Source organism: Schistocerca piceifrons, chromosome 4 (assembly GCF_021461385.2).
Source record: "Schistocerca piceifrons isolate TAMUIC-IGC-003096 chromosome 4, iqSchPice1.1, whole genome shotgun sequence".
Classification (NCBI taxonomy): domain Eukaryota; kingdom Metazoa; phylum Arthropoda; class Insecta; order Orthoptera; family Acrididae; genus Schistocerca; species Schistocerca piceifrons.
The window spans coordinates 540111484-540125554 of NC_060141.1; the positions used below are offsets into that span (position 1 = coordinate 540111484).

General features: G+C 45.3%; 1 protein-coding gene across 2 annotated transcripts in view; it reads left to right on the forward strand.

The window, feature by feature from the left end:
* LOC124796262 overlaps positions 1 to 14071 on the forward strand; it is a 197457-nt gene that overhangs the window by 162677 nt on the left and 20709 nt on the right. The window contains exons 12-14 of one of the 2 annotated variants that reach the window (XM_047260371.1): positions 1837 to 2004; positions 11739 to 11953; positions 12044 to 12213. In XM_047260371.1, coding sequence (XP_047116327.1) covers positions 1837 to 2004; positions 11739 to 11953; positions 12044 to 12213 — 553 coding nt within the window. The remainder of the gene's footprint in view (positions 1 to 1836; positions 2005 to 11738; positions 11954 to 12043; positions 12214 to 14071) is intronic. The other variant, XM_047260372.1, reaches the window with a different exon arrangement.

Genomic DNA, 14071 nt, shown 5'->3' on the forward strand with positions numbered 1-14071 from the left:
TTGAGTCATGCTTGGAGAGCAAAGTCGGTAGAACACTTCCAACCAAAGGCGAAGATCGCAGGTTCGAGTCTCAGTGCTGCACATTCTTTTAATCTGCCCAGGAGTTCGGAGCCTGAATAGTTCTTATTTGGACTGCAAATGCCTTATATTTGTTTCCCTCAGATGATCATGTATACAGGGCTACTATAAATGATTCATTCGTATATTTTCCAATGAACATGAACAGAACCGTAAACTCACCAAGTTTGCATTGTGCCTACTAGTTGGCGTTAGGAGAGCGGTGCCTTGACAAAAGAAAAAATATTTTGTGTATGGAAATACACCAGATGTTTATCTGTTACAAGGGTTCAGAGTGCGTAGGGAAGCAATTATGGAAAAGAACCGCCATGTAACACAGCGTTGTGCGTTCGTATCGGCAGTTTAGAGACACTGGTTGCCTCTATAAACAGAAAAGTACCGGTCGACCAAATGTGCTAGATGCAACCGTGTAGGGAATGAGTTAAAAGTTCGTACACAATCCAAAGAAATCAACAGTCCACGCAAGCAACCAACTTGGAGTATTGCATCAAACTGAGTGGAAAATTTTTCGGCGGCCGTTTACATTTCAGACAGTACCGTCTGCAGTTCATGCAAAAGATAAAATCGGAAGAGTATGGTCGGCTCCTTTAATTTTGCATTGCAATGCAGCAAGCACTTGAGAGTGAACATTTCGCCTGCAAGCTGATACTCAGCTACCAATCCACCTTCCATTAATCGCCACAATGTGAGAGTATAGGACACTGGAAATCTTCATGAAATTGTCGGTCATGAACCAGATTCGACGAAGGTTAACGTTTCCTGAGCAGTGTCACAGACGAAGCTCTGTAGGCCGTTTTTCTTCTGTGACAAGACGGTGACAGGAACCTCTTACCTTGATGCGTTGCAGTTGTTGTTTGCAGAACTGAGTTCTGATTCCGAGTAATTCATCGTCCAACAAGACGGGGCAGCCCGTCACGGGAAAATCGATGTTCGTCGCTAGCTAAACGACGAACTTCCGCATCTCTGGATGGATGTTGCTACATAAGGCACGGAACGAAGTTTACTGCCGATGGGACGTGTTTCACGTGACGAGAGGGGCGGTCGCAAAACATTTGTAGAGTGTAAAATGCAGACTTAGTGAGTTTACGATTCTGTTCACGCACCAGTCATGGGACGTGTTTCACGTGACGAGAGGGGCGGTCGCAAAACATTTGTAGAGTGTAAAAATGCAGACTTAGTGAGTTTACGATTCTGTTCACGCACCAGTCATAGTTGTACATGTAACACTTTGCAAAATATACAGCTTCGAAGATGAATGAATCATTTATAGCAGCCATGTACCATTGTGAGAAACATGCTGTTTGCATACTGACTTTACTTGTTCGACGTTGAGTGCCTGTATCTACTAGCAAGCCAACGAGTTATTTCTCTAGCAGACTAAGGTCAAATGGGCATCTCAGTTTTTGTTACATTTGTCAATCACGTGTCTCCTTCGCAGTAGATAAGCTATGCCATTATGATGCTTCTATGAATGATGGGTCACTAAATGACTGGTCATTTTTACCGTGTAGACTGACAGATTCTTGAGTGACAGGAACCGCAGTTTTCTGTCTGTACACGAGTATTGCTAGCACTCAGTACTCGTCTGCCTGCTTCTAGATGCACAGCTCAGTTCTTCTATCTGCAGAGCAACTAGTGTGGCTGGAAGCGAGGAGAAGGACATGGTACAACCATCTGATTGCTTCATCTAACATTCGTGTAGTTTGTTGAACTAGTGCCTAGCAATGTGGCACCTGACGCTACTTTCCAATGATACAGGGACTCATGAAGATGTTGGCGAACGAGACGAACAGTGAGGAGTTTGTGGAGACGCACAAGATGCTCTTCAATCCGTACGGACTGTACCAGGCTGGCTACATGGACAAGACAGTCCGTGGAGCGCTCGCCACCAACATCGCCAAGGCCGATGCCTACTTCAGCAAAGAGGTACGCCTGCCTCTTTACATAACCGTATTTGCTGTTCAGCGACCCTGCATATGAAATATCCCTGACGACTTCTCACTTCTGCTTTCTCTTCTTTTTTCGGTCCTGTGTGAATAGCGCCATATTCTTCCGTCTCTGGGAAAAACACTCAGCTCTCTTTTCTCCACACATCTGTCATTCAGTATATTTAGGCGAACAGGCAGGTTACGTTTTCAAAGATTTCCTAAAGGGCTTGGACGCAGTGGTACGTTACGATCGACGATTGTTTCAAATTCTGCTGAAATTGTTGATTCACATTTTAATTTCCCGCAGCCTCCTTGACGATTAGACTTCCAGAAGCTTGCAGTGCTGTAACAAGATTTTGTGCTTGTTTAAAAGTCTGTGTTGGGCAACAGCAGATTTTTCTACATTTTCCAATCACAGTAATGGGACCACGTGTCAAAAGCCCCGAATAACAGCCTTTTGCAGGGCGAGACGTGCAGAAAGAGAATCAGTGAGGTTCTTGAGATACTGCCGTTGATGTGAAGCCATGGCGACTCCAGTGCCGTCACCAATTGCGTGAAGTTTATCGGTTGAGGATCCGCGGTACGTACAGCTCAGTGGAGGCAGTTCCACAGATTCTCTGTCGGCTTTCAATCTAGGGAGTTTGGTGGCCAGATTAGTACGGTGAAGTCATCCTGGCGCTCCTCGAACCACGGACGTACACTGCAGGAGCTGTGTGTGTCGTTGCACTGTCGTGCTGGTAGATGCCATCGTGCCGAGGAGAAACAAACTGGATGTAGGAGTGAGCATGCAGTTTGTGTGACATGCATACTTGTCTTGACCCATTGTGCCTTCCAGAATGACGAGGTCACCCATGGAAAGCCGCTAAAACGTTTCCCAGACCATAACGCTCCCTTATCCAGCTTTTGTGTGGGCTGTCAGACGTTTCACGCCATACCCGCGAATGGAGCGTAAAACGTGATTCATCTGGATAGGCCATCGGTCGCCACCCAGTGGACGTCTGTTTACAGCACTGCTGTGCAAATTCGAGCCTTGGTCACTGATGAACAGCGGTCTGCGTAGATGCATTAACCAGCAACGTTCGCTGAACGGTCTTTGAGCAGACACTGCTTGCAGCCCCTTCGTTCATCTGGGTGGTCAGTTGCTCAACAGTTGTACTTCTGTTTGCCCGTACACATCTCCCCAGCCGTTGTCCACCCCTGTAGTTTGTGGCCCGTGGTGCCCACAGTTGCCTCGGTACCGGTTTTGGATAGCACCATTTTGCCATATTCCGTTATATTTTATCCACGGCGGTACGCGAACAGTTTAAAAACTTAGCCATTTCTTGGACCAAAAGCCAACGAGCATATCCTTTCGGACGTCAGATAAATCGATCCCTTCCCACATTACGACAGCGACTGCACAGTTTTCAGCGTCCTCCCGACACGCTTTATATTTCCTCCACTGCTAGTGCTGTCACCTACACCCATGCTCATAAATTAAGAATGATTGTAGATTGTGGTGCCACACAACGTGGCACTGCACAAACCTGGCGCTAACAGCATAGACACATAGGGGAAACACACGACACAGATCTGTAAGTCCATGGTATTCATGATAAGTTGAGAAAACCGTCCCGATCCCATGTGCTACAAAACGCCACTGTTTCCTGCGCATGTACCCCGACATCAATATGGGATATTATCACCATGCACAGGTACACAGGCCACACAACGGGTTGGCATACTATGGAGTAGGTGGTCGAGCAGCTGCTGGGGTATAGCCTCCCATTCTTGCACCAGTGCCTGTCGGAGCTCCTGAAGTGTCCTAGACGTGCAGTGATACGTCGACGAGAGCATCCCAGACGTGCCCGATTGGGTTTGGATCTGGATGAAAGGAAGGCCACTCCATTCGCCTGATATCTTCTGTTCCAAGGTACTCCTCCATGATGACAGCTCGGTGGGGCTGTGCGTTGTCATCCATCAGGAGGAAGGTGGGACCCACTGCACCCATGAAAAGCCGGACGTACTGGTGCAAAATGACGTCCCCATACACCTGAACTGTCACAGTTTCTCTGTCAAAGACATGGAGTGTACGTGCACCCAATCATAATCCCACCACACACCATCAAACCACGACCTCCATACAGTTCCCTTTCGAGGACATTAAGGGGTTGGTATCTGGTTCCTGGTTCACGCCAGATGAAAACCCGGCAAGAATCACTGGTCAGACCATACCTGGGCTCGTCCGTGAAAATAACCTGGGACCATTGTTCCAGTGAGCATGTACTCTCTTCTTGACACCAGGCTTTACGGGCGCTCCTGTGACCAGGGGTCAATGGAATGCACCTTGCAGGTCTTTGGGCGAATAAACCATGTCTGTTCAGTCGTCTGTAGACTGTGTGTCTGGAGACAACTGTTCCAGTGGCTGCGGTAAGGTCCCGAGCAAGGCTACCTGCAGTACTCCGTGACAGTCTGCAGGCACTGATGGTGAGATATCGGTCTTCTTGTGGTGTTGTACACTGTGGACGTCCCGTACTGTAGCGCCTGGACACGTTTCCTGTCTGCTGGAATCGTTGCCATAATCTTGAGATGAGACTTTGTGGCACACGGAGGGCCCGTGTTACGATCTGCTGTGTTTGACGAGCCTCCAGTCGCCCTAGTATTCTACCCCTCACAACGTCATCAGTATGTGTTATTTGAGCCATTTTCAACACACAGTCACCATTAGCACGTCTGAAAACGTCTGTACACTTACTAGCTGCACCGTACTCTGACATGCACCAACACACCTTTGCGTATGTGGACTGCTGCCAGCGCCACCATGCGACGACCGCAGGTCAAATGCACCGCATGGTCATACCCCGCGGTGATTTAAACCCGCAAACCGCCCACCAGAGCGTTGTTTCACCATGTATCAGCATTATCCTTAATTTATGAGCATGAGTGTACTTTCAGTGTGTGGTTGTTGCACGCCGACGTCGAACATAGGCCACTCACGTTAATGCTACTGGACCGCGTACATTTCTGTACTCGATGTGCCGCTAATGTTTAGTACAAAGATCGAATGGACTGCCTCATTTAGCTACTGCCATATCCTCACAAAATATTTTATACAGACGGGGAGCTCTGGGGCTATTACATCTTTCACAGATGGCTGTACCCCTTGCTTATATGGGGTGGCCCAAGAGAAATATGACTGTTTCAATTAGTCACCCTGGCGAAATGTATGTGTGTTCGCACTATCTGCATCTAATCGGTCCCATACGTAAGTATACCGTTCAGTTCAGTATGGAACGTTGGCCAGCACAAGTGCACTCTGAGGCAGTGGAGAAGTTCGGTTGTGTCCAGAGCTTTGCAGTTGTCCAACGCTCAATGCAGAGTGAAAGAGACGTCCATTTCCATTTTCCGGGCTGAAGGACAATATTCAGGTGGATAAAACAATAACGTAAGACTGGTCGCTAACCAATGTGAATGATAAGGAACCTGAATTGACACTACGAATGCCGGAAAATATCCGAGGAGTTCTTGCAGCTCTGCTAGCCACTCCAGAACATTACAAATCCGTCATACGTCTTTGCAGAGGATTCTGAAACAGGATTTAATGTTTCATCCTTATAAGCCGCAAGTACCTTAGCAGGGAGATAAAGTGAGTAGGTGCAGTTTCTGCACAAAGTTACTGGACGGAACTGACCGGACGACGCGTTTCTGACACATCTTGTGATGTGTGATGAGGAAAAATTCATCTGAATGTGTTTGTCGATAAACAAAATTTTCGTAATTACTCGGACACAGACCCGCAACTTATTCATGAAAAGGCCCATTATAGCGTGTAGGACGTCGTTTGGTGTGTCATTAGACAGAAACAGTCCGTTAAAATCGTTGGGTCGAAGGCCTTTCTTTTTTTTTTCTTTTGTTTTTGAAACAGCAGGCTGGTTAGTGTCAGTTCCGAGTGGTATGCGGTCATGGATAACGATTCTTCAATCCACAGCTCAAGGGACATTGCCTTTTAAACGCAATGCAGTTTCAGCAAGAAGGCGCTACAACCTATCTTCTTCTTATTCTTGTTCTTCTTCTTCTGCACTTCAAGGTTCAGAAATTCGTGCGTGTTGCGTTTTCATTTTCCACTGCCACCTCGTTCTGGGTCTTCTTCATCCTTCTGACTGGTAAGGCATGGCCTGACTTGGGATTCTCTCTACACTCATTCTTTGTAACTGATTCTTCACTCTTTTCATTAATATTGTAAATATCTAGTTGACTAGTAATGTCTTCATTTCTTGTGTGATCTTACCTAGTAACAGCTCTAACTTTCCTGAGAAATCTCATTAATGCTGGATATTTTACTTTTATCATGATTTTTAGGGATCCACGCCTCACTCACATATAGCAATACAGGTATAACCATGATTTTATAAAATTATAATTTTTGTTTCTTCCCAATTTGTTCGAAAATATTTTTTCATTCCGTGTATTAAATAATACCTGTTAATCTTATTTTATATATCCTTGCCTATACCATTGCTAACGTCGCAACCTAAAAAATTAAAGTTATTACCTGATATTGTCAGAAGGAGAGCTACCTCTATATCAGTGTAAATATTCCTGCAAAATAGAAGTACCCGATGATCTGAAGATGGCAATATGACTTTGCTGAAACCCTTGGAAAACCTGCGAGATGAGAAATAAAACTTGTATTTTGGAAGCCTTATTACGTTAAAAATTAAAGCTGGAGACATTCTTAAGTGTTGCATTGTTTATAATTTTTTTAGCTACAGACCATACGGCCCCTAATTCAGTGACCGCACCGAGCTGCCGATGTCCATATTGACTACTCTCAGGATTCTGTGATATGCTACGGCCGGCGAGATCTTATCTTTCAGACAACGATTTTCTTTTTCTTTCGGATAATCTCAAAATCAAATGGCTATAATCACTATGGTACTTAACATCTGAGATCATCAGTTCACTAGACTTAGAACGACTTAGAACCTAACTAACCTAAGGACATCACACACATACATGCCCGAGGCTGGATTCGAACCTGCTACCTTAGCAGCAGCGCGGTTCCGGACTGAAGGGCCTGGAAGCGCTCGGCCACAGCGGCCGGCGGATAATCTCAAGCAAAAGCTTTCCCACGGTGGCGCCACGATACTGATGAGCTGAAAATCGCAATCGCCAAAGAGCTGGAGGTCCTACCTGAAGAAATGACTGAGAATATAATGAAAGGCATCGGGACTGAAAGAAGCCATTCGTGTTACGTTTAAGAAGTAAAGTTGTGCTTGGATTTTCAAGCGGTAGTGTGTGTAAAACAGTTACCTATAAGCTATATCATAAAATTAATATTAATATGTGAACACAGAAAATTGAAGTACCAATTTTTAACGTGTGCAAGGACGCTGACGAATTTTAGATAAAGTACTTTTCCATAGATGCGCACAAGACAAAAATCATGTGTGTACGTAGCCGTTAAGAGAGGTAAAAGGAAGTACACACACACACACACACACACACACACACACACACACACACACACACATGAAAAAAGTTTCCCTCTGTATCTTATACTGCCACCAACTTCTACCCTACATATCGATCAGGTGCCATGGTGGAAACGACACACGAAAGTAACGTTTCGTGAAATAGCATTCCAGGCACGCTTACGTTTAAATGTTGCAGATTATTCATTAGCAGTAACATACGCTTACCATGCAGCTACAACGCTTCTAGGTCGTTGATGTTGTCATGCCATCAGTGGACAATGGAACATCGTAGTAACGAAGCCTTCGGGGGCAGTAGAGACTGTACATAACGTTGTATATTGGCGTCGTTTTTTCGCTTACTTTCGGAGCCAAAATGCATCTTACATTTTTATATAATAATAATGTTACTGACTGCCAAGTGTTAACTAGAATCGCAAAAAGTAGCGAATTTTCATTTCGCGTATAAATACGACTTATTATGGTACTATTTTACCTTTCCATTTTCAAAGACAACAGTTCCCAATTACTCCTGCATTTACGGTTACTATTAATAAGTCACAGAGAAAAACATTCAAAGAAGTTGGGATTTTATTAAGGCATCGTGTTTTTATGCATGGTCAGTTATATGTTGCAAAAAGTAGAGTTCGATCTTCCGATGATTTGAAATTTTATAACTCTGAGCCTATCGAACGAGGTCTTTTAGCAAATGATGAAAGTACATTTACGAAAAATATCGTTTATACTGAAGTTTTCTGTCGTTAAATTTTAAAAAGACGTCATTATTTCTCCAATTTGTGTCTTTAATTCCCCGTGCTTATTTTACGTCCTTTCTTACTCTTTTCCTTAAAGCGCTCAGTTAAAACTAAAAATCTACATACGATTAAATTCCAGTTAATTATACAATAAATTTGACTTCCTTACTTTATAAACGCAGTTGATCAAATTTCGAGCACAGACATTATTACAGTAATGGAAATCAGTATAAAGGCATGGATAATTGTAGGAAAATTAGCACTGTCGGTTGAAACAGTTGCGGACAGTACATATGCAATAGTATGAGATTTGGTATACTTATAAATGCAGTGAAAATGGTGTCGCGTTTGATGTCTGTAGTACAGTATGTAACGAAACATCAACGATTCAGATGGAAGAGGGTGGAACTCGGTATAAAGGCAGTCGGCTCTGTACGGTGTTAGTGTGTGCGCATGTGGCTTTGCTGCATACAAGAAACAGACACCTTTACTGACAACGCGTGTTGGGAACATAACCCTCGATTATGACAATGCCTCACGGAAAACTGTTGTCGTATAATGAAAAAGTAAAAGTCGGGGCGCACAAGGAATTAGTACTCTCTAACCGTCAAATCGCTAAAAGGGTGAACCGTTCAAGTACAGCGATTGATAATTTCATCAGATTGGACATAAGATGTGGACAGAACGGAAAATTCAGGCTAAGTAAAATATTATCTGAGACATCGAAACGGTTACTTTCGTGCAAGTAAAGGGCTACAGACCGTTTATTCTTCGCAACATGTTGCAGATTTACGGTTGCCAGTAACTGACAGACGTGTGCGACGAATTTTGTGACATCACAAACACGTACCCTTAACGAAACTACTGCACAAACCTGGACTAACATCAAAATACAAACAAGCTAGGTTGGAAGGACTTGTGAATGAGATAAAGTGACATTCATTGGTGAGAAGAAATTGCATTTAGATAGCCCGGTTATTCAGTATTATTGGCATGATCTGAGAACACAGCAGGAGGCAAGAACGGGCAGAAATGTTGTTGGTGGAAACCATATCGTTCTTTGATTTGGACAGCCTTCTGCGCTAAATGTAAATCACGGATTGCTTGGATGAACACTAGAATGAACTTTAATATGTTCACTGGGATGCTAGAGACACAATGGATTAGCATGTACGAAGACCTATGGGACGCAATTTTGATGTTTCAACAAGATAATGCATCACTGTATGTTTCTGCTACAATCAAAAAGTGGTTTGAAGATAAAGATGTCGGTTTCTTGCCCTGGCCTGCACTTATCCCACCAACGAAACCCTTGGAAAACTTTTGGGAAATATTTTCAAGGTGTGTTTTTCGCAATAGAACGCAATCTGAAGTACCAAGTGAGCTGAAATGGGCGATACGAGAAGAGTATGCAATAATTTCACTACAAGAACCACCGACCGTAACAAAATCAATGCCAAAAAGAATTTTTGAGCCGGCCGCTGTGCCCGAGAGGTTCTAGGCGCTTAATTCTGGAACCGCGCTGCTGCTACGGTCGCAGGTTCGATTCCTGCCTCGGGCATGGATGTGTGTGACGTTCTTAGGTTACTTAGGTTTAAGTCGTTCTAAGTCTAGGGGACTGATGACCTCAGATGTTAAGTCTCATAGTGCTTAGAGCCATTTGAACCATTTTTGAACAATTTTTGAGGTAATTAGGAAGAACTGAGGTCAGACAAAGTACTAACAATGCAATAACACCACAGGACAGTGAGTGCCCTAATACTAATTTCAATCCAGGACGTGCAAACGCCTTATTTTGTTACTCATGTTCTGAAAGATGCTACGTAATTCTGTCATGATTGTTTATGTCTTGCATATATCTACCAATTTCCTAATAAATTCGATTATGTGTGCTTCAGACGTTGTACTCTCTTAGGAACCTTGCCTTTATACTGTTTTGCACTACTGCAGTAGTTGTAAACGTATGCTAAAGCTACGATTCTCTAGCGGCGGAAAATTTTCCGCAACGCGCTGAGGAAAACACTCGACGGACCCTGCTCCCCACTCGCAGAATGCTCATAATAAACTACTGGCCATTAAAATTGCTACACCACGAAGATGACGTGCTACAGACACGAAATTTAACCGACAAGAATAAGATGCTGTGATATGCAAATGATTTGCTTTTCAGAGTTTGTGCAGGTGATGACACCTACAATGTGCTGACATGAGGAAAGTTTCCAACCGATTTCTCATACACAAACAGCAGTTGACTGGCGTTGCCTGGTGAAACATCGTTGTGATGCCTCGTGTAAAGAGGAGAAGTGCGTACCATCACGTTTCTGACTCTGATAAACGTCGGATTGTAGCATATAGCGATTGCTGTTTATCGTATGGCGACATTGCTGCTCTCATTGGTCGAGATCCAATGACTGTTAGCAGAATATGGAATCGGTGGATTCGAGACGGTAATACGGAATGCCATGCTGGATCCCAACGGCCTCGTATCACTAGCTGTCAAGATGACAGGCATCTTATCTGCATGGCTGTAACGGATCGTGCAGCCACATCTCGATCTCTGTGTCAACAGATGTGGACGTTTGTAAGACAATAACCTTCTGCACGAACTGTTCGACGACGTTTGCAGCAGCATGGACTATCAGCTCGGAGACCATGGCTGCGGTTACCCTTGACGTTGCATCACAGACACGAGCGGCTGCGATGGTGTACTCGACGACGAACCTGGGTGCACGAATGGCAAAACGTCTTTTTTTCGGATGAATCCAGGTTCTTTTTACAGCATCATGACAGTCGCACCCGTGTTTGGTGACACTGCGGTGAACGCATATTGGAAGCATGTATTCGTCATCACCATACTGGCGCATCACCTTGTTCGCATTGACGGCACTTTGAACAGTGGACGTTACATTTCAGATGTGTTACGACCCGTGGCTCTACCCTTCATTCGATCCCTGTGAAACCCTACATTTCAGCACGATAATTCACGACCGCATGTTGCAGGTCCTGTACAGGCCTTTCTGGATACAGAAAATGTTCGACTGCTGCCCTGGCCAGCACATTCTCCAGATCTCTCACCAACTGAAAACGTCTGGTCAATGGTGGCCGAGCAACTGGCTCGTCACAATACGCCAGTCACTACTCTTGATGAACTGTGGTATCGTGTTGAAGCTCCATAAGCAGCTGTACCTGTACACGCCACCCAAGCTCTGTGTGACTCAATGCCCAGGCGTATCAAGGCCGTTATTACGGCCAGAAGTGGTTGTTCTGGGTACTGATTTCTCCTGATCTATGCACCCAAATTGCGTGAAAATGTAGTCACACGTCAGTTTTAGCATAATAATTTGTTCAATGAATACCCGTTCATCATCTGCATTTCTTCTTGGTGTATCAATTTTAATGGCCAGTAGTGCAATAAACTAAAAGTGCACTGCTTCCCCGTATTAGCTACTGTCTTTAATTCATTACTGTATTTGGAATGTGATGGGAGAGGGTTAGCGTTGCGGATTGCCCCGTCGTGGTTGCAGCTGACGCAGAAGCTGTTCGCGCAAGGCAACGCGACGGCGCCGGCGCGCCACGGCCTGGACCTCGTGTCGCTCAACATCCAGCGTGGCCGCGACCACGGCCTGCCGGGCTACCCGGCGTGGCGCGAGTTCTGCGGCTTCCCGAAGCCCCTCGACTTCTCGGACCTGGCCGGCGTCATCGACCCGGACAGCATCAGCAGGCTCTCCGCGCTGTACAAGTAGGGGCCCGCCACTGCTTCCAGCTTACTGCACTCGCCCTCAGGTGCTGCCGATCTTAGTTTCACCGAGTGCCGCCGTTGTCTTTGCAGGACCGTGGCCGACGTGGACCTGTACACGGGCATGCTGTCCGAGATCCCGTTGGACGGCTCGCTGCTGGGGCCCACCGCCACCTGCCTCATCACGGACCAGTTCATTCGTCTCAAGCAGGGCGACCGCTACTGGTACGAGACTTCGCAGCAGCCGCAGGCCTTCACACCTGGTAAGCTCCTCATATCGCCAAGCGTGTAAGACGAGAGTTTTTGTTTCAGCGTAAATACTACCCAAAAAAATCTCTGCGGGGATTATTATACCGAAGAGCCAAAGAAACTGGTATACCTGCCCAATAACGTGTAGGGCCGCCGCGAGCACGTGGAAGTGCCGCAGCACGACGTGGCAAGGCCTCGACTAATGTCTCAAGTAGTTCTGGAGGGAACTGACACCATGAATCTTGCAGGGCTAACCATAAATGCGTAAGAATACGAAGGGGTAAAGATCGCTTCTGAACAGCACGTGCAAGATAACCCAGATATGCTCAATACTGTCCATGTCTGGAGAGTGTGGTAGCCAGCAGAATGTTCCTGGAGTCAAGTGGTTCAAATGGCTCTGAGCACTATGGGTCTTAACGTCTGAGGTCATCAGTCCCCTAGACTTAGAACTACTTAAACCTAACTCACCTAAGGACATCACATACATTCATGCCCGAGGTAGGATTCGAACCTGCGATCGTAGCGTTCACGTGGTTCCAGACTGAAGGGCCTAGAACCGCTCGGCCAGATCGGCCGGCCTAGTGTCGTGTACTTTCACCCGTATGCGTTAAGGCCATTCATTATGAGACATACTATACAGGGTGAGTCACCTAACATTACCGCTGGATATATTTCGTAAACCACGTCAAATACTGACGTATCGATTCCACAGACCGAACGTGAGGAGAGGGGCTAGTGTAATTGGTTAATACAAACCACTAAAAATGCACGGAAGTATGTTTTTTAAAACAAACCTACGTTTTTTCAAATGGAAAGCCGTTAGTTTTGTTAGCACATCTGAACATATAAACAAATACGTAATCAGTGCCGTTTGTTGCATTGTAAAATGTTAATTACATCCGGGGATATCGTAACCTAAAGTTGACGCTTGAGTACCACTCCTCCGCTGTTCGATCGTGTGTATCGGAGAGCACCGAATTACGTAGGGATCCAAAGGGAACGGTGATGGACCTTAGGTACAGAAGAGACTGGAACAGCACATTACGTCCACATGCTAACACCTTTTTATTGGTCTTTTTCACTGACGCACATGTACATTACCATGAGGGGTGAGGTACACGTTCGACGGGTGTTTCATAAGACGTGGAGGACGCATAAATTGACCAGCCCGTTCTCCTGATACCACAACTCTGGACTTCTTTCTGTGGGGTACGTTAAAGGAGAATGTGTACCGTGATGTGCCTACAACCCCAGAGGATATGAAACAACGTATTGTGGCAGCCTGCGGCGAAATTACACCAGATGTACTGCGGCGTGTACGACATTCGTTACGCCAGAGATTGCAATTGTGTGCAGCAAATGATGACCACCACATGGAACATCTATTGGCCTGACATGTCGCGACACACTCTATTCTACTCCGTAATTGAAAACGGAAACCACGTGTGTACGTGTACCTCACCCCTCATGGTAATGTACATGTGCGCCAATGAAAAAGACCAATAAAAAGGTGTTAGCATGTGGACGAAATGTGCTGTTCCAGTCTCTTCTGTACCTAACGTCCATCACCGTTCCCTTTGGATCCCTACGTAATTCGGTGCTCTCCGATACACACGATCGAACAGCGGAGGAGTGGTACTCAAGCGTCAACTTTAGGTTACGATATCCCCGGATGTAATTAACATTTTACAGTGCAACAAACGGCACTGATTACGTATTTGTTTATATGTTCAGATGTGCTAACAAAACTAACGTGGTTCCATTTTAAAAAAACGTAGGTGCTAAAAAACATACTTCCGTGCATTTTTTTATGGTTTGTATTAATCAATTACACTAGCCCCTCTCCTCACGTTCGGTCTGTGGAATCGATTC